This window comes from Nothobranchius furzeri, chromosome 7 (genome assembly GCF_043380555.1).
Source record: "Nothobranchius furzeri strain GRZ-AD chromosome 7, NfurGRZ-RIMD1, whole genome shotgun sequence".
NCBI classification, from domain to species: domain Eukaryota; kingdom Metazoa; phylum Chordata; class Actinopteri; order Cyprinodontiformes; family Nothobranchiidae; genus Nothobranchius; species Nothobranchius furzeri.
In genome coordinates, this window is record NC_091747.1 from 48,821,989 (window position 1) to 48,849,046 (window position 27,058).

General features: G+C 42.6%; 1 protein-coding gene across 1 annotated transcript in view; it reads left to right on the forward strand.

Moving 5' to 3' along the window:
* The first annotated feature begins 7,593 nt into the window (after positions 1-7,593).
* The window catches only part of dipk2ab (divergent protein kinase domain 2Ab), a 24,222-nt gene continuing 4,757 nt past the window's right edge, over positions 7,594-27,058 (forward strand). Inside the window, exons 1-2 of the mRNA XM_015955100.3 lie at positions 7,594-8,425; positions 25,139-25,442. Coding sequence (XP_015810586.1) covers positions 7,772-8,425; positions 25,139-25,442 — 958 coding nt within the window. The 5' untranslated portion in view covers positions 7,594-7,771. The remainder of the gene's footprint in view (positions 8,426-25,138; positions 25,443-27,058) is intronic.

Genomic DNA, 27,058 nt, shown 5'->3' on the forward strand with positions numbered 1-27,058 from the left:
TGTGCACTCTTTGCAAAGCCGTGGCCTTGATTCCGTCAAAAGCAGATTACCACAGTTATATACAGCTGATAAAAACGCCTTATGATTTTTTGTATTCTTCAACAAATAAAATTTAGATGCTTTTAATTAATTTCATTAATAATGAAGTTTCCTGCCAAGGTTAGCTGAGAAAGGAGGCTTGAAAATACCCTACTTAAAACTTGCTGGTGGTTGATTTGACAGTTTCTGATTGCTCAGCAGGAGGAATGTCTTGTGATTTCGGTCTAAAAGTTCCCTTAGGAGTGGCACGCTTTTTTCCCCCTTCCACACAAAAGAAAGTAACAGACTTGATAAACCTGATATATGTCCTGAAGGCAATCTGTTGTTTTTCCAAACTGATTTTAATCTGTTCAAAGGTAGCCTCACTTATTTGACATGTTTGCAACAGCATCAGCATCCCTTCAAACAAAGGACTTCCCCTGTTCAAACTTTAACAAAAGGATGTTGGGAAAACCTACGTTTTGTTTTCTGTATTGTAACATATCTCTATTGATTTTCTCATTAAAACCTTAAAGGCTTGATTTGGACTTGAGATAAATGGACTTATGTTCATTATAGGGGGGGTGCTTCTATTTGGTAGGGCTCAATTTTCCATTAGGCGTGGGAATGTTGCTGTCACTTACATCTATCCATAGCCGTCCACACGCTTTTGGTATATAGAAGCAATCCGGCAGTGGCTGAAAAATGTTTTTGTGATCAAACATTATTGACTCTCTCAGTCAATAACCTTGGCAACAGTAGATTCTCTCTCCAGCAAGAAGCACATGTCGCAAGGCGTGGGGAAAACACGGGGGCAGAGGAGGCTTTTTCCTCAGCTTTAGGTAGAGCTTTGTGTTAATGCAGACGATCTTGCGAGTAGACATTTCGTGCACTTTAGTGTGTCCAGTAATAAGAAAAACCGCTTCTCCGTTCGATCATTTTAAACGAGAGCAATGTCTTAAAATTCCCTCATCTCGCTGGTCGTTGATTAGATATTTTCCTGTTAAGTCTTTACCTCTACCGTAGCTGGTTTTCTTCCACCTCCACTCTGCACTCTTTACAATTCCAGTGGAATTAATCAGGCATGTTCGTGTGTGGCCAACTTCTTTATATTGTATTGAAGTTTACCCTCAGGTGTCGTCGAGGAAATGGCTTAGCCTGAAAGAAGCATTTCCCTTGTACACCATTATCTGACACCGGTTTTACACTTAGCCGCAGAAAAGATTATTCAAGATAAAAACAAATTCCATTTCACCCCCACAAAAATTTTATATCTGAATTTTTCTTCCAAAATATACATTTAATATTAAATGTCATCTTCCTCGGTCCCCACCTTTGTCATTCTGATTTAAGTCTCTTGCTTTATCTTGTGCCTTTTTTATCCCAGTAATGAGCCATTTTGCGGCTCTTAACATCTGCCAAAGTTGGACCATTTCTGCATGCGAGACTCATCTGTCATGCATGACGAGTCAGGCTTCGTTTTTTTGATTAGCCCTTTTTTCTTTTGCCTCTCTTCCAAACTGCTCACCGGTGTACTTTGTAGACCGACTACGCTGACAAACTTTTTTTTGTTTTCTTCCCCACGCTGCGGCCTTGAATGATGAAAGGTAACTTGGTGGTTATTCCGAACAGGGTGCTCATCTCGATATCGTTATTCCCTGCTTCCCGCAAAGACACCATGGGGGAGGAACATAGTAGGGGGCACTAATTGGAAACAGAAGTTTTCTGTAGGCACGGTGAGGTTCGCCTAAAAGAAAACACTCCTTTCAATTTCAGTGCCCTTGTATTCCAGCAGGAAACATCTGTGTTAGCATACAAAGCATCTGACTTTATTTTAGAATTTGAAGTGAACTTTGCCCTTGTCAAGAGTTTGAGTAGGTAACCTTGCCCCAGGAACCCCACATTGTATGCCTTTAAGTGCACACATGTGGTTAAATGACTCTTCTCATGAGGCAGTAAGCAGCAGTAGACAGAAGGAATTAAATGGGTTTGCAGGTGTAAAATAATTCACAATCAACAGACTTACCCCCTTTTTAAATTACCAGATTATCCCACCAGTGAACAGGTTTTTGTGTCGTTCGCATCGTAACTTTACTGCGTAAGAAACAAGATCTAAAGCCAGAATCTCACCTGGCTGTTGAAGACTAATTGTGGAAGACTTCTAAATGTAATTTTGCAAGAGTTCTTAATACCCTCATATGAGTCACATGGCCTCATCTTTGTGTCGATGGAATTTTTAATATTTCACATTTCCTATCATATTACTGAGTCATCAAATTTAGAACTTGTTTAGGCAAGGCAGCTTTATTTATATAGAACATTTCAGACACAGAAGTAATACGGTGTGCTTTCCAGAAGCAAGAACAGCTAGAACGAAACACTAAAATCAACGTGACTACACAAGACAACATATTTTTAATTCAAATTTAAATACACAGATAAACTTAAATGTAAAAATAAGACTGAAAGTCAAAGAATAGGCTACGGAAGTGGTATTACTGCACGTGTTTTAGGACATTTTTAGTGTCAAAGTTTTTAAAACATTTTTAGATAAAAAAAATGCAACAGACAAAATTTTTGTGTCATGGCTACATATCAAAGAACAAAGTGATGCAAACAAACCACAAAAAGCTTTTTACTGTCAGCTGTGGTTCTTCTCATTCTTTTATGGTTTGTCCTGTTGGTTCCACAAAAATGGTAACGGTCAGTAGGTTGGGCGATTGAATGAATGTAAATACATTTTACATCCAGAAGTCCAATAAAAGTACTCCAAAAATATTTCATCCACAGCAAATTTTGTGGTCACAATCCAACATCAAAGACTGCAGAAAACATAGAAAATTTCCCTCGGCTACCTCTCTCATAGCCTCCATTAGCATCAATAATGTCAGCTTGAAACTTTAGAGTGACATCTTCCCGGTCAACGTTGTTTATTCTATGAAACTTTATTTTTTTTTCTGCAGCACCTTCTGTTGCTTTCTGCCTTTCTACTTGAGGCACATGCACGGTAGTGGCCATCCGAGTAAGCTATCATGTCACCAGAAAAACGGAACATCATAGCGAGCCGGTAAAGTAGCTCAATAGTTTGGGCATGTACAGTGCAAACTCTGCAAAGCAGAACTCCCCTTTCACGGGAGTACAACGGTGATGCACAAACACCTTAAATAGGAAGCACGTTGTGGTGGAGGACGAAAAGGGACAATTGCCTCTGAAAGCTAATTCTTCTCGTTAGCTGCTAACATAAACAGGAGTTACTTGTATGGATAGCTGTAGCAACAGCTGTAGTGATGGCGATTTTATTAAGTGTCATATATTTGCTCTAATGTTATAAACGCCAATGATTTATTGTATTTCGCTGTGTTACAGTGTTTAAAGAAAGCACTCTTCAATTGACGATTTTGTTTAGATGGCACATAACAGATCACACTTCAAGCTAGAATCTAATGCTGGAGATATTAGAGCGGCTGCATCCTGGTGCTATAAGCTATGTACAACACAATTAGTCGACTTATCGCAAAAAAAACCTGGTGATTAGTCGACTATTAAAATAATAGTTTGTGGTGGCCCTTGAACTAATATATCACCCATGGTCATTTTTGTGACTGATGAATACTGTTTGAAACATTTTTATATATCGCCCAACCTTAACTCATTCGCTGCCAACCGTTTCCTGATAGGTACAGCCCTTCGCTGCCAGCGTTTCTCACCGTTTTTACTGTTTTTTAAAGAGTCACAGAACGTTGTGCGCTAGGATGATTTCGGCACCAGAACAAAGCTGAGACTCACCTCTTGCATCAGGAAGAATCTGCGTGTTTCGAGCGTTATCCGTTCTTCCATAATCCGTTGTTGAATTGTAATCAGCAGAAGCTTTTCCGGTTCGCGCCTCACATTTTTTTACAGCAACGGCCCAAAACAATCTCCTAACACGTGGATTTTCTGCTTCCTGATCACGTGATGTATGCGGATGAAGATCGGCTTTAGAGCTGAAGTTTTTTCTCATGGTGCGGGGGCTCGTTCTGATGCCCCCACAGTAAATAAAGGCAATGGCAGTGAATGAGTTAACGAATGTCCCAACTGTTTTTGTGGTCCATTTTCCTTATCCTCCTCTGGTTCTAATGTCTATTCCACCATTGGTAGTGAGGGAATTAAAAGTAGCAACTTAGAAAAGTAAATATGAAAAAAAAAAGTAGCAACTTAGTAGATTTTGACGTAAAAAATGTTTTTCTTCATTAATAACACCTAGTTTATCAAGTTTTTGTAAAAAAATTAAATAAATGAAGTGAAATCAAACAACCCAGCGTCAACCTGGTGTGATTTGTTTATGTTAATGTACAATGCATCCTTCAGTACCTGTAATAATCAATAGTAGGTACTACAGAGTAAATAAAATGGTTATAGGGAGCCTAAGTCATACCCACTCTCGCTCTAATTTTGGACCATGGGCCCCTGGAAGAAAAAATAAATCCAAATCAATGGAGCTATAAAAGCTGTTTTCTAATTCCATTTGTTAGGTGCCATGGGTTTCACATATGATGTCTGAAATTTAAAGACACATTCTGATGCCAAGAAAGGACTTATCTTTGAATTGCGACAAAGGTTATTTTAGGTTCTGTGTATAAAGATGTGTAGGACTTCAAATGCGTCCCACCAAACTGACGTCATTAAACCAGACTGATAATAAAATGGCTGTGAGTTTAGCTTCACCACTTAACTTTGTACCATTTCAAGCTATTCGTTGGAGTTAAAACACTGGAAAAATTGTGGCGTTCTAAAACATTTGACTGGTTGTGTGTGTGTGTGTGTGTGTGTGTGTGTGTGTGTGTGTGTGTGTGTGTGTGTGTGTGTGTGTGTGTGTGTGTGTGTGTGTGTGTGTGTGTGTGTGTGTGTGTGTGTGTGTGTGTGTGTGTGTGTGTGTGTGTGTGTGTGTGTGTGTGTGTGTATACACTCATACATTTTAGTGTTTTATCAGTTACAGCTCAGCTTGATAGTGGCATGAATTAGCTGTTAAAACGTAGGCTCGAGGATAGGTCACGCACAGCATTTTAGATATTTTTCAATGAAACTAGCCCTGTTCAAAAGCACCTCACAGCCTCGTTAATGGAAAGGGGTAAAAACATGACGTGTAAATGAACCCACCGTTTAATAAATAGAGTAAAGCTTCTTCTTTCACACATGCACTGCTTTCATTAATCACATGGCAATGAGTATCTTGGTGTAAAGTGTGAATTAAGCCTCAGGAACTTTCACCATGGTGTTTGTGACAGAACCAGCCTGTCTTCAAAATGACACAACTGGATTGTCACTTGAAATAATTATAAATAAGAAAGAAAACGGGATCAATGGTAACTTTTCGATATTGAAGTCTTGCACAAACCTTCAAAGAAATGTAAACAAGGTGAGAAGCCCTAATGATTTAATGTTGTTGCTTTAAAATCAATTTAAGTAAATTTAAGGTTGTTTTTTTAAATACAAGTACCTGCTGATAGGTAATTGTGGTCTTTCCACTCTGTCTAGCTAGGTTTTAGCCATTAGCTTGGACATCCCATTAGTCTTGACGACCGGGTCTGGTTCAGGGCTTGTTCTCGTGTGCCTTTGCTGTTTTTCTTGCTTTCTCTCAGAAGAGGAGGCAAACAGCTTCCTGGCCCCACCGAGGTTGTGTTAGGTGCTCTTTGAGCCTTTCGTTCATCCTAGTTAAATGTCATATCTGCTCCTAAGATTTGGCAGTTACGTCTGCTGTGACTGCCTGAGTCAGAAGCTAAATGGCACTTGAATCGAGCTCTTATAACAGCAGGATATTCAGTTTTTCTCTAAAGCAGTCAGCTTTCTCCCTGCCTGTAGCAGAAGGCACACGCTTGCTTTTGACTCCTGTGGAAGTAGTTGTTTTTCCAGTGAGGGTGGGAGGGAGGGTTAACCAAAGACACCAGCCTGCCATAAATATAAATATATGTTTATGTATTTTTTAAAAGCTGTTCAGTTATTTTTGTCAACACTTTTTTTTATGTTCTCATACAGAATAGGCTCATTTATCTCTGGTGCCGTTTAGCCGAAGTCAGCCCGATGTGGACAAAGACATTTTGATCTCGATAAAATGCTGCCTCAGGCCAAGTATAAATATTTTCTTTATTTGGACATTATTCTCTAAAGAATTTATTCATAATGGACTAAAATTGCACTCAATGTTTTCTATTAAAAGGATTACTTCAATTAATAATAAACCATGACCTATATTTTTAGAAAGTAGATCTTTTTTCCCTTTCATTTTAAATTTAAAAATATTTTTTCTATCTAGGAGTACTTATTTAAAACTTCACTCTATAATCCCAGCGAGAATAGAAAAATATGAGTCATATTACTCATTTGCCCTTAAAAAGGTGGCTGTTTGTTGTTCTCGTGGTTTAGATTTAATCTATTCCTGCATTAGTGTTTCAGCCTGATCTGATCAAGATGATGTCATACTGAGATAACAGGCAAAAGCAGGTGTGTTTGGCTCTAATCAGATACTTTACAGAACAGAACTGCTGCTCTCATGGCTGAATCTTAGCTCTGGTGCTTTTACACGTCTCTCACACACACACACACTTCAATCTGAAATCCAAAGAGCCCATCGACACAAACACCATTAACACTGGTTAGCTATGCCCTCTCCAGTCAGATGCATTAATAGGCATGTCCTAATGAGCCCTCATTGGTTAATTGTCCTTCTTAAAGCTCCGTAAAAGAACTTGCTCAAAAATTGATTAAGGTTTATCGTGAGCTGTTCTTGTTGGGCTTCACTCCTCTGCCAACATCAGTGTGCTAAGCACAGGTACTCAGATCCCTTCCCCCCTCAATCACAAACGTTATTTTAGTGACACCAGCCATTTTCAAAGAAGCAACATCAAAGCACGATTAAAAGGCAGCGAGGCAACTCTGATCAAAGGTTAAATTTTGCGTGGTGTGACTGGCTTCACAATGCAAAGTGAGATTCCTGAGTTCAGCGTAAGTGTCGAGGCAAGCAGACGTAAAGTTATTTCGCCGTGCGCCCCGAGGACAAATGATGGATACTTGTGTTTCTGCAGAGTTAGGTCCTCTGAGGAATCCGCCTCGGTGTGCTGCATTTAATTTAGCTGGTGAAAGGGTGTTGTCTGGTTCCTCCTTTATCTGATCACTGTCACTTTATTTTCCGGTTTTCCTGAGTTGTCTTTATTTGTCTTCTGCTGGAATATCCAGGAAATGGTCTCACAACGAGCGCTCTAACAGCACAGGCAGGTTTATTGCTTCGGCTGTGGGCCAACTCGTTTTGTCTCGGAAAGTAATGAAATCTCTCAAATGGCCGACGCAATTCAAATTTGTGAGACAATTTTATATGCCACAGAAGGGCCTTTTTTATTTTATTCGATGTATCACATTTTAGGAATTGGATGAGGAAAAATGAAATAACCATTTTTCAAATTGTTATCTGCGACCAAAGGGTCGATGCTGGATTTATGAAATATAGTTCTTTCTAATTTTGCCACAGGATTTGGAGTCATCCTTGTTCTCTTTCTGCTTAATTTCAGGACTTCTTGCTCAGGTTTTGGCCTTCACACCCAGAAGAGAGGACATGACGCACTGGCCGCTGCCAAAGACTGGCAGAGGGCAGCTGTGCCAACTGCTTTCCTTCCTGCTGCTTTAGAAGTTCCCCTTCTGCACCATGACGGAGAGGCATTGGGGTTAACTCACTGACGTTTAACACAATACCTCCCCTCTTCCCCAACCCCTGCCCGTTCCCATCATGCTGTGCTTCTTGCCTCTCAAACTTGGCCGCCTATATCGCTGTCTGAAACTCCTGTTGGTGCTGGGATTGTTTGTTGTCCTTTTGATGAACACCCACAACCTGTTCGCCTCCTTCCAGAAGAATGAGCTCACCGACAGGCGATTCATCAACCTCAACAAGTGTCCCGCCTGCTTTGGCACCAGCTGGTGCCGCAAGTTTATGAATGGCCAGGTTTCCTTTGAGACATGGGGTCGCCTGCGATTTCTAGATGTGTTCAATGTGAAGAACGTGTTCTTTGCGCAGTATGGGGAGCCCAGGGAAGGCACCCGACGGGTGGTTCTCAAACGGCTCGGCTCCAACCAGGAGCTGGCCGAGATTGACCAGAAAATCTGCAAAAGAGCCACGGGCAGGCCGCGCTGTGACCTCATCCAGGCCATGTACAAGACTGAATTTGCACGAATCAACGGGGACGTTCGCCTGCTCACCCCAGATGTGGTGGAGGGCTGGTCAGACCTGGTGCACTGCCCCTCACAGAGGCTGCTGGACCGTGTGGTCCGAAGGTATGCGGAGACCAAGGACTCTGGTAGCTTCCTGCTAAAGAACCTGAAGGACACAGAAAGAATGCAGCTGCTTATGACACTGGCATTCAACCCTGAGCCTCTTGTACTACAGGTATGGTGTTCATTACTCTTTCATTATTATTTAGTAAGTTTACACAGTTTAAAGCCTATTGCATTTTCTCTCAAAGTATTCAGAAGTACAGAAGTTGAATCAAATAAATGAGCACCCCTTAGTGGCTGGTTTCAGTGTACATTATGTCACATTACATGTCGTTATCACATGTGTAATATCTGCTTTGTGTCTGCATCAATGAAGTTGCTGAGGTTAGAGTTGGAATCGTTTCAGCTTATGGGTATATTATGTTGTCAAGGTTTTGAAATAACATTTAGGGTGATGGTAGCAGTGGAGTTTTGTGCCTGCCCCATAACCGGAGGGCTACGGTGCAGCTGCAGCTCCCTTGTAGCTCATCACCACTAGCGTGTGTGTGAGAGAATGACTGGTTGTGTTGTAAAGGACCTTGGGGAGTTGTTGAACCCCAGAAGACGCTATATCAAAAGCAGGCCATTTACCACATAGCCATAAAAACAAATTTTGACGCAAAAGTATGAACTAATTGTTTTAAGCATTTCCATATACAGTATACACTGTTCATGTGTGCATTAATCATCAATGGTGTAGGGCTCATCACTCATCATGAAGATCTTGAATGCTTAACTTTGATTTAGGTAAAAGTAAGAATGTTCACACTTGGTGTATGGAACTAAGATGTATTTGTGTTCATTGGGGCTTCTGTGATTGGGGCAGAGTAACTATTTTATTTTCAATAATAATTTTACAGATTTAACCAAATATTAGTTGTAACTTCAAAAAGTCAAGATCAATTAAATGTTTGATTAGTTTTTTGTATAGATCAGATATAAGATGCATTAGATTAAAACTAACTATTGCAATAATAGTAATGTAAGGAAATTGTAAAAATGTTTTCACTGATATCTAATAAATTATTAAACATCAGCAGAAACTGATCTATCTAGGTTTTGTATTGGCCCTTTTCCACTAGCACCTTCTTCGATGCTCGTATTGATTTGACTCAATAACGTTCAGGTGGCTGTAGGGTTGTCACGGTAACCGCTGTAGCGGTAAACCCGAGTAAAAAAGTTGACAATAATAATAACTCTTGTTTTAAAAAATATATATTATCTCGGTGGATTACTGTGGCTGCGGTGTAGGCGCGGTGACCCTTACCAGCCACCGTATCTGCTGAAGTTGCTGGCGGCACATGCGCACTTTGTTGTTTACAACCAAAACTTTCTTGAAGCTCAAGCTGAAATAATGGCCAAAGGAGGAGACAAAGTCAGACGTATGGGCATTTTTTGGATATTTGAAGAATGCCGAGGGACAGTTGATAGAAGACGGCTATCCTGTTTGCAGCACGTGCAGAAAAAGTGTCTGTGAAAGGCAGCAACGCTTCAAATCTCATGACACATCTGCGTGACCATCACCCACAACTCTACAGTCAACGCAAGGCAAGCTAACGTTAGCGTTTTAGCTAAAATGCGTGATCCGAGGATTTGGGTTGAGGGAGAATGCAACGAGTCGCTATATAAAGCAGCCGCAGCGCCGCTACCTGCATATAAACCGTGTCGCGGACACCGCCATATTGAAATGACGCTATGCATTACGGGGCTCCCAGGAGCAGATACGAGTTGGTCTCTCCGAGAATAATTATGAATTTAACAAAGATTACTGCCTGATGACATTTTCCCACATCTGCAAAGCTCACTGGAAGGACACAAACCGAGGACAATGATATAGGGTTTATTACTCAAGTAAGGGTTAAAAAAAGTATCTGATTACAAGGCTACTTGAGTACTGAGTATCATCATAATATTTTTTAAATGATGACATCAAACAGACATAAAATAAGAAGTTATGGGCAAATATTGGTATTTTAAAGACTAAAGGGGGAAAATGTAAACAAATAAACAACATAATTACAAAATAACAGATTTTAGGCAAAATTTAAACACAAGCTGAGGACAATATTTTCCTGATACACAGGGTTTATTTAGTTGTCTGAAAATGTAACACGCTTAAAAAAAAATACAGCGATAATATTGAAAACCGTGAAAATTTTGGTCACAATAACCGTGAGGAAACATTTTCACACTGTGACAACCCTAGATGGTTGTGAGCAGCTCCCGGAGTTTGAAAAGTAGCACGAGGTGACCTTAAGGCTACACGAAAAAGGCAATACAATGCATCAATGGCGGACATTAGTGATATTGAGCATTTTATGTAGTTGGTGGATTTTTGAATCATCAGTGACTCCACCCCTATCCAATCAGTAAATGGCCTGTAATTGTATAGCACCTTCTTACCCTACTACAATCCCCCCAAGGTGCCTCACAAGACAATCAGCCATTCACCCATTCACATACAGTTGGGGATGAGCTACAATGTAGCCACAGCTGCCCCAGGGTGCACTGACCGAGGCGGGGCCTGCTGAACACTGGCACCACCAGTCCCCCCGACCACCCACCAGCAGGCAGGGCAGGTTAAGAGTGTCGCTCAACAACACAACAGCATTCTCTGGTCAGAGCCGGGATCAAACCTGCAACCTTCAGATTACTGAACAACCTGCTCTTCCTCCTAGGCTACTGCTGTAACCAACAGTCTCTAATGTCACATTCTTAGCCCAGTTCCATACCCTTGGTATGAAGCAGGTACTAAAAAAGGGATGTCAACCTGGTACCCATTACTAGGGAAGTGCCTTGGAACCGTCCTGAACCGAGTTGGGCAGTGCTAAGTAGGTACTTTTGGAAAAGTGAAATTACAAGTTACATTTTGAGCACCCTAGTTTTTTTTTTGACTAGTTTTAGGTATTAAAATTTTCTTTAAATTTTAATAACAAAACAAGTTAAAAATACAGACTAACTTTACATATGTTGACTTTTACTCTTTTAGTCTATTTGAATGTTGCAGTCAGCCAATGTGAGGCAGCAAGTGCATTCCTAGCTCTTGCTAAAACATGGTTCTGGATAACTTTTGGAGGATCAGAGCAAAGTAAGCCTGGGTGTTGGCCCACAAAAGTAAATTATAGGGTGGAGATCCCCATTTCCCTTCCTTTTCTATAGATCTGAGACAAGCCATTACACCCAGCTACATCCAGACTGAACGCCTGGAGACTGGAATATCTGGAGCACGAATATTCCTCTGCTTAGAATGGAGATAAGTTTAGAAGCTGTGGCCTCTGAAAAAAAATGAGATTTTGGCTGGTGGCAATGCTGCATATTTAACACTAAATGTAGGGCAGTTCTGAATTATTCAAGGAAGCATTTGTAAATGGTCCAAGTTTTTAATTTTAATGTACACCTGTGTCATCTGGACTCCTGTCAATTGTGGGTGACGAGTGAGGAAATCTCTGAAGGGAATCTCTAAGAGGGATCAGTGGCAGTATTCTTGATCCGTCATTAATCTTCTATAAGACTTCTTTTCCTCAAATTTTCTGTCAGTATCAAGTTTTACAGTACAAACGATGGAATGAAATGGAGTAGAAACTTGCAAATTGAATGAGCTAACAAACTGCCAAATGCCGTTTTGCTTCTACGGCAAGTCTAATCACTTGCAACAATATGGGAAAATCTTTAATTCCATGTATGTTTAAATAAAATTCATGCTTGTTTAAATCATATTTGACAGTATATTAGGAGTAAAATCATGGACTGTCATCCTGGGTGTCAGAGCAGCCGTTATAAACGCAGTCTACATCCCTTTCCCTCACTGATTTACGGGGCAGCCAATCAATTTCAATTTCAATCTGACATTGACCGTGTCTCGTGAGAGGACGGAACAACAATGGTCTTTGCCCATGTAGACATTCAATAATGTGTGTTGACCCCCTCCCCTTACACACAGGACCACACACCTCCAGGCATTTTGGAGGACAAAAGGCGACTTTTTAGTCTGGTCAATCTATAAAATCTGATTAGCCTTTTGTGCTCGCTCGCTGTCCCCCTTTCCTTCCTTTCTCCATCTTTTTTTCTCCCCCGTCTCCCTGCTTGCTTCTCTGTTCCGCTCGTGTACCCTCCACAGATAACGCCATCAGTGTTTTTTTAATGCCATTATGCATCAGTCCAGAGGCTCGGTGAACACCCCCCCCCCCCACCCCACCCCCACCCCATCCTTATCCTGCGCACGGCTTCAGACATCTCACAGCAACACATCATGCACACACATTGTCCACAGCTCTCTTCTCTCAGCTATCTGTAGCCTTTGCATGTTTACAGGGACTCATGAATTGTTTATCTTGTGCAAAACTTGTGACCCGTGGGAGTAACACGTGTGGGTTGTGTGGTTGGATAGAATGCAAAGAGGCTTGCCGGGCCTCTCGGAGAATCACACATCCCGACTACCTTGACTGCTTGTCGGCACCACTGAACTCAAAAGATGAGAAAATTTGCTGAGAGACTGGGAGACTCTATACACAAGGTTGAGCAGCAGTAGACCATAAAGAATTAATGGCATCTACAGAGATTGAATAGGAGACGTGCCGCACTACAGCACCTTGGTCTCCTTGTTGCCGAAGGTTAGGCTGTGGTCTGTGATTGATTTTTGTTTTTTTACAAAACTTTTTTGGAATGCAGGCTGTTTCAAAAGCTGCTATTAAACGCAACCTGATCCATATTTCTGTTGCTTATTCCTGTCGAGGCTTAATTTTATATAATGTTATAAGTTTGATGTGGCCTCTTTCGCTTCTTAATTATTTAAATAAATAATTGTCAGATTTTATTTAATCTGTAAAGTAAGTATAAAGATCCTCACTGTTGGACAGATATTATTACAAGTCTAGTAGAAACAAAGCCAGGTCACCATCAATCTGTAATTCTGTAGCCTCTGTAGCAGACGTTACTCTCTCACTTTTACATCCAGGCTCCGCTATGATGCCAGCAGAAAAAAAACCTTTCTTTTCTTTTTTTCTTCTTGTGCTTTTTATTAACAATTGGCAAACTGAAAATGCTAACTGCTAGCATTACAGCTAACAGCCGTAAAGCAATTAAAGAGCACCCAGGACACGTACCCGCTCCACACAGCTAACAAGTGCGGTTTTAGCTCAGTAGAGGACAGCAGAGTGGCCAAGTTTCTAACTCACCGAGATCAATGTTAAAGCTCTAGCTTAAAGTTTAAAAAAACTATTTAGTGTTACTTTAAGGTCTGATGTACTGAGAAGCCGTTTAATACGATCGGTCACTCTATGTTGTGCTTGCACGCTGAACATGAACATTTTCTTAGACGGTAAAACGACTGGGTTAGAAAAAGTCGGTCTCTTCCATGTCACAGTGAAACACTGTATTCATGGATTTGTCTATACGTTCTTGTGTACTAGACAACTATGCTTCCCGCATAAATCACTGTAGAAATATAAAAATTCACACGCGAGAATCATACCCCTGTTGCTCATTTTCTAGAGTTTTTACACACCAGCTGCTTGTGTGAAGCCATGTGAAGCTTACGTTTTAGTCTGTGTTCCAGTCTATTAAGTTTGCTGTCAGGGAGGAGAAGACACAGGTGTGTGGTTACCATGGTGACCTTAATGAACAGAAGCATAACAGCTCTTTTGATCTTGTATACATCAAAACATCGTCTTGGCTAAAATTATGACAAAGTAAATGTTAGTTTCAGGAAGAAGCTGCATCAACGTCCTGCAGAATTCCCTCAGAGTGTTTTGTGAGTTTAATTGAATCTAGTTTATAAAATGTTTACTTTTCTCCCCCCTCTCTCTCCTCCTCCTGGCTTTATGCAGTTGAATAATCAGATTTCTGCTGTCAGCTCAGCGAGCTGCACTCTCTCTTCGAGGGGCTTCTTTTTCCACTCTTTTGAAGCCACAGGCAGTAAATCGGCCCTGATTCACTATGAGAAACCAGACCTCCTTTGTCAGTGGGGAAACAATCTGCTGTGTTGTTTCGGGTCCGGCCAACAATAGGTTTTCTGTGTGCTCAGCGGTACACAAGTGTGTGCATGTTCTCACACACACAAACACACCACCCCCACTCAGTGTCACGTGGGAGACGATTGGGCTCTGGGGAATAAAGATTTTGGGAAGACAGAATGATGACAACCAAACGAGAACATCCCTGCGAAATAAAAGCCACTTAGTCCAACTTTTAGGATTTTTTTGTTTTGTTTTGTGTGATAATAATTCTGTTTAAACTGGCCTGGATGTCTTTCTCTGTTGAGGTGATTAATCTACTTTTGTCAGGCTCTGTCTCTTTGGCAACTAGAGGGATTACACAATCCTGTTTAATTTCACCCCTTATTCAAGAATAACTTAGTTTGCATGAGGAGTGAGTAATTTCTTCACCTCATTTCCATGGCTCGAATCTTATTTGCCAGCCTAGGAATCTCTCCTCAAGCAAGATGACTCACTGATTCATCAGGTGATGGTTGTGTTTGATGAAGTACATCTGGCCCAACCTTAAATTAGTTCGATTTAGCCCAGTCCTCCCTTCCAAATCATTAAGCTCGGCGAGTTTGCCAGCAGCATGTGACTGCACTTGCACCCTTTTTGGTCCTCAGCCTTGTCATGCTCAGTGAAGCTGAGAATAGGATGTGACAGGCCTGTGGGGTTAACTCAGTCAGTGGTACGCTCATCTCCTCTAAACTCAAATCTGTGCAGTCCGGCCACCCCTCTCCCTCATTTCATATCTATCTCTCGTCTCCTTCTGCAACTTGTTTGTCCCACCTGACACTGAGAACAGAGCAGAAACAGCCGACACCGATACTAAGTCCTGAAAGAAAAACAAAGGAAGACACTGAATGAATGATCCTTTCCTCACAGTACCGATGTGAAAAGTAAAAATTCGCAGCCAACATTGCAAATACACTGCATCCTTTGAAATGAGGCCATGCCTGTTGGGTATAAAGTAGATTAACGAAGCGTTTTTTAAATAAACAGTGATGAATTCGTGGATTTTCCTGGCACAAAGTGAGACAGGTGTTGCTTCATCTATGACAGGCTGAACCTGGATGTATTAGTATTAGAAAACTACTTTCAGTGCATCAAATCAAATGAGTCATTTCTGCTTGCACAAGCTAGTAGCTACCTTGAACTGAAAAACAAGGACCTTGATTGGGTGTTTATGAAAAAGATGTAATATGTCAAGCCGAAATTATTATCCAAGATTTTCGGTTTTGGTGACTGTCAGTCTGCTGGAAAATGACTTTTACCAACTAGTGCACATGAGATGAATCATGAAACACCTCTCTTGGTTTTCCAACACCATTTTCAATGGTAACTTGAGTACATTTTGCTATGGTTGCAATTATGGTTTTAAACATTTTACCATTGGAAACCTATTTTTGGTGGCTTAGGCTTCTGAAACCTACGGTAATCTTTTGGTTGCCCAACAGAAATGGCATCACAGCTGGAGGTAGACATCAATGAGACAGCACTAGGGATTTGTGAGCCTCCTAAGAGAACAAATCTGTCATGTGACTGTATTTTAAAATGTAAATATTGCAGGAAAACCCATTTTAAGATGAGTCTATCTGCGCAACATGAGACAAAAAAAGTCGATGCCAAGAGGGGAGCATGGATCTGACAGTCATTTGCTTCTGCTTGCTAAATTAAACCAACAATGGATACATTTTTAGCCTAATGCCTTTGAAAACCAAAGTTTCACTTAAATGCTGTTTAAATTTATTTAACTGCTGTGACCAAAGTCAGAGATCTGCTCAAATAATAAGACAATACATTTCTACAGCGTTTTCTGAGGCAGCCAGGGCATCAGATCTGTAATTTAGTCACACACTCGTACTCTTGTGGTGGTGAGCTTCATGGCGGCCACAGTTGTGCAGGGGCAGTCTTACAGAATTGAAAAGGTGCCTGACACCAGTCAGTGACTTTACAGCAATCTTCATACTAAGCAAGCATTTAGCAACAGTGGAGAGGAAAACTCCCTTTTAACAGGAAGAAACCTCCAGAGGTTCCTGGCTCAGTTTAAGCAGCCATCCACCACAACTCAAGTACGCTAGTACGGTCTTGTGTACTAGACAAGTTTGTTCTTCGCAAGGACACCAGAAAGTCTGTTCTGCTGAGGACGGCATTTGGAACAGAACCATATTCCTTTGTGTCCTGGCAACAAGTGCTGCTTCTTGCTACGGTAAAAAAAAAAAACGACCCGACATAAAAACAGGAGTCTAGTTTGTTCCTTAAACAACAACCAAACTGTATTTATTAGATTTGGCCCTTTTTTGATCAAAACTGATAAAATACTAGCATTTCCTGCTCTAATCAATAAAAAAGTTTATTTTCCATCAAAACAGAGCTATGCTGCTTTTATTTTGATGGTGGGTTAGCTAATTAGCATTTAGCGGGATCGTGAAGAGTAAAACCCAAGCACACTCAGCAAAATTTACAGCTTACACACAATTATTTACAATAACATAGAAACGTTATATTGTTTGATTTGTATTTCTAATATAAAACATTACAGTTATTAGCTTTTTCCTTTCACGTGTTTAACGTTTGCGATGCATTATGGGAAACTTTGCTGTCCCAAGTCCGCAGAAGGATGATTGATGCAACCTCGATACAATGGGCAGAACAAGAACTCATCGGGGAACTTTAAGCAAACTTGCCATGATGCATACTTAGGATTGGAACAGGACAGGGGCAGTCGTTGATGACATTTCACAAGGACGTGAGGACACAAGTACAGACAAGTATTCATACTGAGAAACGGCCCGTGTTTCCACTATAGGAGTTCCGTGAAATTTTTGGGAGGGAAACAACTGACCAGGAGATACGATGGCTTCGGTCCTCTTAGCCCGTGTCTCCATACAAAATTGGCCATTTCACTAATTCTTTGGTATGAGTGACGTAACTGATTAGTACCAAAAGGCATCCACAGACATTAATAACATGAAAAATGTTTTCTTCTGTCAAAGTACGCCGTAGTTTCATTCCTTCGGAGGACTGGGAGAGCACTTTTGTGATGTGAAAAGAGGCGTTCAATGACCAGAAGAAGCACAGTTTCTTACAATGCTCTGTGATGCAACAAAGCAAAGTGGGGATTTCCACCCAGTGTTTTTGGCATAGGAGTTCAGAAACAAAGCAGTTTGAAGGCTACTTAATTTATTTTTGTTCTGTTCTGCTTCACCAGTAAACCTTTCACCTTTACAAATGTCGGAGGTTTTGGTGATGTACTACTACTACTGAATGGCAGCCAGTAAGCGAGTATTAACCACAAGTCCCACTCAGTGACTCTCCTGGGCCATTTCAAGTACTCTATTGTTTCCTGAAATCGCCCAGGCGTCCTTGTAAAATTACGCTGAAGTTTTGATAGTGGAAACGGCCCTTATGTGAATAAGTTGGAGCTGGGTTCAAACTGCCAACCCTCTGATTATTGGACAACTCGTTGTACCTCCTGAGCCAAGACTACAGTCGTACTGTTTCATCCCTACAGACATCGTTCCATACAGTACCGTATTTTCCGCACCATAAGGAGCTATTAAAAGCCTTTGATCTTCCCCTGAACCGGCTTTGCGCCTTTTAATACGGATGCGCCTTTTATACATGTATTAAGGACGTAAGTGAAGCCAGCCACACCTGCGTCAGCAGGAAAACAGAGAGCTGGCCCATAGCACCGCCCACCCTCACCAAATAAAAGGTGACGCTGAGAAGCTAGAGTTGTTCCGCTCCTATTGCACTAAGAAGATGGCAGACAAAAACATCCGGCCCCAGCACATCACCAACATGGACAAGGTCCCGCTTACCTTTGACATCCCGGTGAACCGGACTGTGGAGAAAATGGGGACCAGCACGGTGTCTGTGCGGGCGACCGGCCACGACAAGTCCTGCTTCACCGTCGTGCTCGCCTGCCATGCTGATGGCCAGAAGCTGCCGCCGATGGTCATCTTCAAGCAGATAACTTTACCCAAAGAAAAGTTTCCCGCTGGCGTGATCATCAAGACGAACCCGAAGGGCTGGATGGATGAGGACATGATGGTGGCGTGGCTGCCGGAGGTGTACACCAAAAGACGGGACAGCTTCTTCCACACTTCTCCAGCCATGCTGATCTGCGACTCCATGCGGGCCCATCTCACCGACGCAGTTAAAATCCAGGTGAAGAGGATGAGCACGGAGCCCACCATAATACCGGGTGGCCAACGTTTCCATCAGACTGTTGTTCGAGCTTTCACCAAGGCTGGGATCACAACGGGAGAGCCGAGCAACGACAGTGACATTAACTCTTACGGCAATGAGCCGGGCGCGTCGGAGCCGAGCGCGCTGGGTTCAGTGCTGGGTCAGTTCTTGTCAGACATGGAGGACGAGGATTTTGAAGGATTTATGGAAGAAGAATAAAAAAAAAATGTGAGTGCTTTTTTTCAGTATTGCTGCTGAATAATTTTTATAGTTGCTATGGAGCCTTATGTGCAGACCAAACCTTTAACTAGGACGCTGATTGGCTGTGTGCCCTATAATCAGGTGAGCCTTATGGTGCGCAAAATACGGTAATCATATATTTTATGATGTTATTCTTTTCTTTGCATCTTTGTTTTTCGTGTCTTAAAAGTTCTGCAGTCCTAGCGACTCGTTTTCTGGGTCATACGTTCTTGTCAAAGAGGATGAAAAACTAGCTTTAAGTTGTATTCATGGCCTTGCCTTTAATCACACACGCTGCATGCTATCCCAGCTTAAGTCAGAGCTCTCCATCTCTGAGGCTGGCTCACTGGCTGAAGTCTGCCAGCAAATAGTATTTAAGTTGCTGCTCTGTGATTAGTACCTTTTGTTTTAGGGTCCGGGGGATTGTGGCACTCTTAACACATGAAAGAGGAGGTTGTGCATGCTGCTAAACCCTGCTTCAAGTGCTCCCAAACCCCCTTTAATTATTCTTATAGGCCTTTGTGTACAGACTGAATCCTGTTAGGATGAGACGGGGAGCTATCTGGGCCCCGACTCCACTCTTTTGGCTGCCCTTGCTGGATGGAGGCCCTGGAAAGAAGAGAAGGATGACTACTAGCCACAGCTTTGTGGTGTTTTCTCCCATTTGAATGAGCCAGACGGCTTGTGTTACCATAATCTTCTCTTTTTGCCTTTCTTCAAAACACACACACGCCTGACAGCTGTGTTTGGTTAGGTAAATGCCTGTGGCTCCACCACTCACCCAATCCCACCCACTTGCTCCTTTTTTAGATTTGTTACTTCAGATACCCCCCCTCCTCGGCTTCATGCTGATACAGAGTGCCCCACAACCTACCTAATGCCCTAGCTCATGAAGACGCAGTTCTGCAGTAAAAGAGGGTCATGCACAGCTCTCCCATGGCTCCTTAAGATAGCCAGTATGGATCAGTAACAAGCTGCTTTTTACTTTGCTTTGTCCTCTGGGGAGCCTAAGGCCTGATGTTAGAGCAGGAGTTTGCTTTTTAGCACATCAGCTTGTCTCCAGTAATAAAACTGCCCTCTGCATTAAAGCACGAGGCACCTGGTTCCTGCTGGAGGAATTATGAGCAGTCAGCAAATATACCCTAGCATGTCCACATTTTTAGAAATCTCACCTCCTCACTAATGCAAGAGGGCTTCCTTTAATCAAATCTCTTCAGATGTTAAAGGAACGGGCCAAACTCTGGCACCTCTTATTAGTTCTACGGTCTTCCTTGACATTTGAGATGTTTAATTGGGTTTGTGTGATAGGGGGGAATCTGTGCACGCAGACGGGTTGGAGTGAGAGGTCAGTAGCAGCCTGCTGCCCCCTCCTAGAGGTAATTGGTGCTCTGAAGTGCACAAGCCTTCACGTAGGCCTCAAACCTGCAGCCGTCCCAAGTTTCACTCTGGTTCCTTCTTTGTTGTGTGGGCGGCAATACCACCTAGACTTAGTCAACACCGCCTGCCTGTGACTTTAATACATTCCTCATCTTCCCGCAGAGTGGATTTACGAGGTGGCTCTGTATGAAGGGGTTCAGCTCGAGGTCGGCGGAGGGTTTCAGCTATCAGCTACTGACGCAGTGCATGTTTGCAACTTCAAGCCACGCTACCCTGTGTGCTCATTTCTGCTCCACTGCTCATTCTCTCTACACTACAGAGACCCATCTCACCCATTTCTATCATTACTCAGCCGTGTGCATGGTTTATTTAGCTGCACTGTTACTCATAAGGAAAGCTGAAATCTCCAAGTTTTAATTTAATTTCAGTATTAGTTTTTCTTGCTGGCCTCTTGCTTTCCGATCAGACACACAACAAGCACACCGTTTGTAATCCTTCTGTAATTTTCCAAGACTCCTCTTTGAAGTGCAAACCTGGATAAAGAAGAAGGCAAGTCCCATTCTAAATCCAGAAACACTGTCAGCACACACCTCTCCAGCTTGGAGCTCTGATTAGGCTACTCCTGATTCTTCTTCCTCCCGGTTGGAAGAGACAAAATCATGGCTCTGTGCTGTAGGTTTTGGGATTGGAACAAAGGAAGACGAGGAGAGAAAAAACGGTTAGCACTGGGAGCAGAAACAGCATGAGACGAGCCACGCCGAGGGGAGAAAGAGAAGTAGTGCCTTGGCTGAGGAGTTAAGGCCAGCTTCCCTGTGGGGCCTGAGCGCTCGCCTTGGACTAACAGACTGTATTTTAAACCTAAATGGCCAGCAAAACGCCAGACGGGGCTCACCACACTTCCGTCCAGACAGACAAGGTCAACAGCAGAGCTACACAGATAAGCAGTGTGTGTTTTTAAAGTCCGGATTGGCAGCGTCATCCTTCCAGCTTTGCTGAGTAGATGTGACTCCTTAGCACTAAGCGTCTGTCATAAACCAACAGAATATTTAGCAACACCCGGTTTGAGAGCCTTTTTTATTTTTCCTCCCTGTAAACTGTTGCTTGTTGCTTCCCCAGCTGTAGATGTTAGACAAGTCCTGTCCCAGCTTGTTTTCCATGAAGAAATGAGGTTTAGTTGAGGACAGAAAATGTTAAAAATTTCACGCCGCACCCTGCTCGGGGCTTTATTAGGCTGCTCACATAAAACACATCGGTGGAAAGCTACTAATTTTCTTTTTACTGAAAAGTAGTTGTGGATGCAGGAAGGAATGCCACTGGTTCCTTATAAATATAGCATTACTAAAACACTGCTCTGTGTCCACCATGTTTCTGTGCGCGCGTGCGTGTGTGTGTGTGTGCGTGCGTGTGCGCGCGCGCATGCATGCTTGATGAACCAGTGTTTTTTGCGAGACAGCCAAGGCAATAATCTTGGGAGCTACTCATGTTTACTCGGCTCCTGAATAGAGGTTGTTATCAGCCCCGGTCACGTTGCATGTTTCTCATTCACATGCACTCAGATACGAGTTCTCATAGACACACATGCACCCGCAAACAAGGAAGCTCTTTCGAACCCTCTTGCACACACACACGTGCCCACGCCCTCCCCCGAGTGGTCCGGTAGAAGGGCATGCCTTTGTCAGCAGATGTCAGGACGCAGGTGTGTGTTCCTGTGCCTCTCGCTCCACTCGTTTCATCCACATCTCCAGAGGCGGCCCATTTGTCTGTGGCCCTGTTTCATTTCATCCCTCCTTCACCACCCCCACCCTAAGAGGACGCCACTGTGTCTGTTGTGATACAAAGAGGGAAGTGAAAAGCAGTTGATGCTACAGCAGTGCACCAGCACAACCTTAAATCTGAGATTGGGCGAACTCGAGAAGCCACAATTGGGTCTTTAATGACAAAAAAGTGTTTTTTGCCCTTGCCTCCATTTCCTTAAAAGAAAGAGAAAAAAGTCTATTAAAAACCGTGTTTTACACGTTCGAGTCTTTGCTAAGCAAAAGATGAAATGTTCCCTCTGACAGGAACAAGAAGTGATAAGACCTTTAAAGCAGTAAAAGTTGCTGGGATGTGTCATTGGCAGTTTAGCACCCTCAGCAACTTTCAATAGCTTCCTATCATCAGGAGACTGGTAAAATTCACTAGCTGTGCTTTCACCACGCTCACATAGCGTAGCTCTCACGTCCACTCACAGGTAGTGCTACAGATGTAATATAGGGCTGTGCTTTTTAGTATCACCCCCGTCTTCTCTCCCCCGCCACATCCAAACGCCTCATTGCGGACGTTAATGACTTCCGCAGAGCAACCATTTAAAGAGTGCTGAGGGAAAATGATTGGAGTATTTATCAACCGATGCAACAGTAGAGCTTAAATCCAAAGCTCAGGTGTGCTCTTCCGTGGGCCGTTTGCTGTTCTCTCCTACTGGTTTGGGGCACACCAAACTTAAATGTAGGGAGCTCATTAAAGCGGCCTCAAGGTAAGGGTTAAGACACCGATAAGGACGCCGTGCAACGAACCTGTCAGCACGATGAATGAGCGACGTGTATGTTGAGAACCACAGACGAGGGCCAGACAGACATGAAGGCCTTCTCATAACAGCTGTTGACAGTGTCTGAAAGTAGCCTCGGGGCATTCATCCTGCTGCTCCCTCCACCCCATCTGCCGTCACTCTATCTTTGCTCCAATTCAGGCCGGCAATCTGACAACAAAGAGGGAGAGATGTGTTTAGCAGGCAGGTCTTTGTCGGTTTATTTCTCCTGTCCACTGGAGCAGAGAAGTGAAAGACATTCTGTTTGTCTCTTCTGTTGGCCATCTCTGTGGCTTCCCCCCTCCAACGACCACCTTCCACTCATCTGTCCACCTCTGGGGATGAGAAAGGGAGGCGGGTGTTTTCTAAAACATCGTTTGACGGGCCAAGTTAGCTCAACATCGATTAACTGCAGCAAAAATCAACGTTGAATTTGGGTCAGAAGTAGGGACGTACCATCAACCGATCCAGCGTCCGCTTAATCCTTCCACATACCAACTTCAAAAATTAGAGAGCCATTTTAGATATTTAGCCTATTAAGTCTTTAATCCTAAAATCTCTTGGATAGAAGCATCTCAGTAGTCTGGGCTTTTCTCGGCTGTTCGGTAGTCAGCTCATCATTATCCTTTTTTAGTTTTTTTAAACATTCCTACTTCCTCAAAATTCCCTCCTTGCAAAGTTTCCTGTATCAGAAGAATGTAGAGGACGGATAATAAGATGGTTTTGAGACGTTGGGTGAGTCACTGCCAAGTTTAAGAATGACAGGCGCAGACGGATCGGCTACAGGAAGCAAGTACTGCTTCATGGGCAGACTTTTGTCTTGCTCACAATTGATTGGCCATTTGCAGCTCACCATCGTCTTCCCCTCCTTTTCCTTAAAACCAGCTAAAGGCTTTACCCTCCTTAAACAAACACTGACTCACCATCAAAGCCTTTTTCTGTCCGTCTTGATTTGATGATGTGCGTCATTGCCACATGTTGATTTTTCAAGTGGCCTTTCTTTTCTAAATATCACAGCATTCACCTTAAATTCCCTTGAGGTAAATTTCCTTGGGTTAGTCAGAGGAACATGACTGAACCTGCAAATTCCTGCAGTCACCTGTTCATGGAGCAGCAGGTTCTTTTAACCCCTACTTTGTCTTAGATTTATCGTTGATACGATGGGGGTCCAGCTGTTATCCTGGAGATCCGGCGCCTACGTGGCCGGTGAGGAATGTCGGAGAGGGTGGTTAACATGTGCGTCTGTAAATAATTTGTATTCTATTAAAGTTTGAAGAAGTTGGGGCAGCCATGAATATTTAACCTCCAGCCTCTCAACAGAAATTGGAAGCTGGTAAAATATTGAATTACCAAGAGGGCAAAGTGAGGATGCTACTGTCATAATAGTTCACACCTTACCTGCAGTGTCGTCGTGTTTTCTTTAGCAATGCTCCTAATGAGGCTCCGGCTCTCAGCGAGGTAGTGCAGCCGAGGCCGCTGGGAAACATGAGCGCTGCTGGTTGTGTGTCTGCGTCTCCGTGTCGGCCGCCTGCCAAAAATGGCAGCCCTGAAGAAATATCTTACACAGAATAGTGGGTTGTCATTAAGCTAGCATATGGGAGGTGTTTATTATAACAGATAGCAGCTTTTGGTAGAGGGTTTGTTCTTTATGATGGGAGATTATCATCTGCATTTGCAGGAAAGTTTTCTGTAATTTTCCACTGATGAATTTTTAAAATTTTTTTCAGTCTTTGTAGCACTTGTGACAGTAAAAAATGTTTACCTGTTTGGATGCTTTTGTTTGCTTTTGAGTTACTGCAAAACACAATCAGTGTGATCGTATTTGTGTTCATCTTCAATACGAGATTTAAGTTTGTATTTCCACATTTCTCCCGTGGCTGATCTCGGCGCTATTAATCAGTTTGAACCTATAATATAATGGGTTTATAATATAATCTATAATATAACCTGTGATTTCCCGTCAGTCTTCCCAAACGGCATTAACCCGTTTAGCCAGCACCACAAAGCAATCAGAGCGCCTCACCGTTAGATCGCAACACAAAAGGCTTTCCTGCTAACTGCTTCTGCCACAAATCACCTCCTATCGGTTCTCCAAAACCACCGAGTAAAGCAGCGAACATCAGCTCATAGCTGTAGGGCTTTAAGCACAAACTAGCTCTTTGCTTTGATTGAATTTATTCCCTTCTACCCAGTGCTGGCTCTGTTTCACGTGATTCTCTGGCATATTTTCAGCTATTGTGCTTAGAATTGTATATCAAAAGTTACCTAAGGCTGCACCCAGTATCTTTCGGGTTTTGTGTCTGGGATTCGTTTTTCCTTTCATCTCTCTTTCTCTGTTCAGAAACTGATTTAAGTGCAAATTAAAGAAATGGTTTTGTGACTGAAGATGCTCTCTATTGATCTAGCCTTTGCTTTCTACAGCCACTGGGGTATTTTATTTTATCAGCCAACTTTGTTCTAATGTCTGACTCTTTCTAACCACGTTTTTCTTTCCCAGAGCTTTCCATCAGACGAAGGATGGCCATTTGCCAAGTACCTGGGAGCTTGTGGGCGCATGGTAGCAGTAAACTACGTGGGTGAGGAGCTGTGGAGCTACTACAATGCACCGTGGGAGAAGAGAGTGGACCTGGCGCGGCAGCTGATGGACATAGCCGAGCAGCTCACCAACAATGACTTTGACTTTGCCCTGTACCTGCTGGATGTCAGCTTTGATAACTTTGCAGTCGGCCCTCGCGACGGAAAAGTCATCATTGTTGACGCGGAAAATGTTCTGGTGGCAGACAAAAGGCTGATAAAGCAGAGTGAGTGCCAGCATCTATCAATTCCTTATCACAAATGCACTTTATGTTCATGTCAGTGTGAAGCAGTTTCAATAAGACTGCCTTGTTTTTCCTGTAAATTTGTGTCGCATCCTTAAACGTTTCTCATAATATAGGAACTGCTTCTCAGAGTTATGAGTCTGGGTCATCAGTTTATCACTAAACCCATTTAAAGGGAATTTCTAGTCTTATTTACAGACAGAAATGTTTCCAAAACTAAGACATATTCACCTACGTTTTCCAGTAGATGGAGGTTCCTAAAGGTTGTTTTGTTTTTTTTACCTCAACAAGATCTTTTCTTAAGCTTGACTGGCAGCAAATGGTCGTTTCCCTTTGCACTATTTCTGACTGACCAGTAATCAAAAAGATGGGAAAGTTCAAGAGAGTTGTAGATTCGTCCAAGTCGGGAAAGTCTTTTAGAGACATTTCTAAATAGGCTGAGGGGCATGGAGTGGTGTCTGCAATGGTACGCCGTCTTTTTAAATTGGACGCAACTTGTTTTTGATCCTCGTTGAAGCCGCTCTCAAGTTTTTTTTTGGGAGCTGCCCCAAAAGGTTGCTGTCCCTCAGAGTCCCCATGAACAGTCTGGCAATCTGTGCTTCAACTCAAACGGCCAGATGCTCCTGGATCTCCGCATCCCTCCAGTTTGCCATCTCAGCTGATACGGTTTACAAATGCAAAATGGACTCCCCGTGTTCACGTGTTTTAAATATTATTGCCAGCCGGGGCTTGGCGGACATTAAACAACGGACAAATGACACATCATTCTTGCGCGCCTTGCCGCCACGACAGTATAGTTTGATATGTCGCCACAGTTTTTCATAAGAAAGGGGTCAACTGTCGGAAATCATCTGCTAGATGTTTTGAACGTTGATAGTTAAATTTTCCGACAGAACTATAACTCTGAACAGATCAGAACTGGTTACTGACCCGCGTGTAGCGTTATAGAGATGTTTTACCCGCAAGCTGCCTTCCAGCCGGGAGCTATTCTGATGCAAAACGGGAACAAAAGTGTTCCACACAACTGATCCCATGAGGTCACAGAAGAATTGAAAGACAACTTATGGAAGTTACAAGCAAGGAGAAAGACAGCTGCATGTTTTAAAAAGGTCTGTGGTTTATTTTCTGTTCTTTATATACCTCAACTATGGGGAGTTTAACAGGAAATGACGTATTGATATCTACATGTGACTTTTATTTAGAAAGTTAGTGAATGATTTACACCGCTTTTGTGCTTGACTTTATGTCTGGCATCTAAACCGTGGAATTTGACATGGTTTGAAACCGTAGCGTGTAAAAATGGACTTGAAATGTAATGATGGCGTCTCTTCGCTTCTTGGAAGCGTCCAAATCGTCACACTTTGCTGCCGTTGGAAAGGAAATCATTCACTCTAACAATGCTTGTTGCCGCGTAGTTCATTTTGCGATGCTTTCACGTCTGGTGGGAAGAAGGGATGATCGGATAATTCAGGCTCTCTTTAAGCTTCTGGAATGGCTTAACCTCAGTGTTATTTAAAATCTGGAAATTATGCTTTTATGTGCCAAAAACCTCACCAATTTAGATATAATCTGTCAAGTCTGCCTAGAAGGATGGTCAA